At 40.6% G+C, this 2,417-nt stretch overlaps 1 protein-coding gene across 1 annotated transcript; it reads right to left on the reverse strand.

The window, feature by feature from the left end:
* Positions 1-288: 288 nt before the first annotated feature.
* Positions 289-404, reverse strand: LOC103800422 (cytochrome c oxidase assembly protein COX19-like; the record flags this gene model as incomplete). The annotated part of the gene is made up of 1 exon (XM_009072800.1): positions 289-404. A coding segment is annotated over one exon (116 nt), but the record flags the coding sequence as incomplete, so codon positions are not given.
* Between the last annotated feature and the right edge of the window lie 2,013 nt (positions 405-2,417).

Consider the following 2,417-nt stretch of genomic DNA (forward strand, 5'->3'; position numbering starts at 1 on the left):
ACCAAAATAAAACCCAACCAAAAAAAACCTCACAAAACCCAACCCACAAAAACCCCCAAACGACAAACGAAGGAGTCAAGAAATACTTGAGCAAAACAGGCAAAGCCAGCGCTTTTGCTCTTAAAAAAAAAAAAAGAAAAGAAAAAGAAATAGCTTACTTTAGGACGATTAAACTTTGGAAAAAAGATTCCTTCAGAGAACACTTCCTATCGCGGTATGAACAGAATGTACAATGTGTACGGCATTTAGAATTATGCTTTCCATACGTGAGGGACGAAGTTGTCTTTGTCACAACTTTTCAGGTTTTTCTTCTGATTTCTCATTTATCAGGTCCTTAAGTCCCAATTTTTCCAGTGGTTCATTAGCCTTAAGTTGCCTGTCCATGCAGGACAAAAAAATAATCCCTCAACACAACAAAATCCAAACACATATCCTCCCCCCCCTCAAATGAAGAACAAGAAGAAACAGGAAAAAAAACCCCAACAAACCCATAATGTCCACTCTATTGGTAAAGCAAGCACAGTACAAACCCTACTGCATATTTTACGGCAAGAAGCTCAACATGAGGAAGAATGTCCTTACACTGAGGGTGGCAGAGCACTGGAACAGGCTGCCCAGGGAGGTCATGGAGACTCCAGAGACTCCAGGATATTTAAAACCCACCTGGACATGTTCCTGTGTAACCTGCAATAAGTGACCCTGCCTTGCCTAGACTAGATGATCTCCAGAGGTCCCTTCCAACCCTAACCATTCTGTGAACCTGTGAACTAGTAAAATCTCCTCCAGCATACATGTAACAATGAGTTTTTAACTGTCTTCTCTCCCAAGCAAAGCCACCCAAGACTCCGTCTGGGCTCTTAGAAAAGACAGAATCTCTTTAATCTCTTAAGGGAAGAGCAAATACTCCACTTGATATTTGCCATGTACAAACAACACAACCAGAGGCGACAACGCAAGGTCTTTCTTTTTGCTACTGACATCTTGTGGAACTTCAAAATCGTTCACAGTCTGTCAATCAAATGATTTGAGAGGATACAAATTTAGATCAGGCCTCCAATTAAAATCAGACTCTGACCCATCCCACGTCATGGAACGTCGTGAACCTCAACAATAAGCAATTTCCCAGAATTTAATTGTGGTTTGGTGACTCAGTGACACACAAGTGCTCTTGAAGTAAACAATTGAGTGTTTTACACAAAAGTCTGCTCCTCCTGTAAATAATTAGTTACTAAACATAAAATTATTGTTTTTGCACTGATCTATTAAAGAGGATAGAAAAATGAGAAATACAATGTTCTTCAATAAATTCTGTATGAAGAGAAAAATCCTAGCTATCCTGGGAGTTTTGCCATTTTCCCTGATGAGACCAGGACTTGGCACGAAGGCAGCTGCCACTTGTGCAAAAAAACTCATTACAAAAATGACTGCAAGAAAAGATAGTCTTTTGTCTAAAGCATTACGCTAACATATCTTGCTTTGGCAGTCTTCTTGTGCTCCACAGTTTAAAATAGAGAGTGTGCATCCTTTTTTCTTACTCATACCTGCCTAGAAACTAAGTTTCTTGAAGTAGGTCTTGATGATGCTGTGTGAATGTACAGCATCTTGCCCATCTAGCATCTCCACTAGGTCAATTTAGCAACTGTCAGAAGATGCACAGTAACTGAGGCCATTTGTAATACCTGCTTTGTAGCTGATGGTGCTTTTAATAATCTTTCCCAATGTACTGGGATGTCTTCAAAAGGATGCTTTTATACCACACTTTATACGCCAGAAGTAATTTCTTATCTTTCCTTTCATGGAATATGGCACATGGATGGAAACACTGTAGAAGTACAGAACTATTTTTCCATGCTGGTACCCAAAACCTTGACTGTCTACTAAAGGCCCAGAACAGTTACTGCTTTACATGGGCAAGAGTAAGTGACATCCACATTAATTACAGCAAGTTCCTCTTTGAAGGCACAGATGTGGAAGATGTTAGAGGAAATCAAGTTCTTTTTTATAGTCTATAACTATAAAGTACATGAACAGGCACAAATGGGGAGGATGAGTCACAGACGAGGTTCCATTGTATCAGGCCAATAATGTCTGGGAGTCTTCACAGACATTGCAGAGCAAGTTTCTTTCTTGCCAGAAGTGACAGAATTTTTAAGGCTAAGCTTTGCTAATGCGACAGGGAACAGGGAACAGGCTTCGTTAGATTATCTTTTTTGTGTTGAGCACTTCTTTGCCCACAAAGAGTTACCCAAGGTCTCATGGCTCTGAGTCACAAGCCCTGAGCATGCAGCACTAATTCAGAGGCTGCTGTCTTACATCCCACATGACCTCCCTGCTGGAGAGCTGAGGCAGCACAGTGGACGGTGTGCTCCTTCTCCATCACTGGAGTTCAATCCTACTTTTAAATTTTTCTTTTTTTT

Source organism: Acanthisitta chloris, unplaced genomic scaffold (assembly GCF_000695815.1).
Source record: "Acanthisitta chloris isolate BGI_N310 unplaced genomic scaffold, ASM69581v1 scaffold17720, whole genome shotgun sequence".
Taxonomy (NCBI): Eukaryota; Metazoa; Chordata; class Aves; order Passeriformes; family Acanthisittidae; genus Acanthisitta; species Acanthisitta chloris.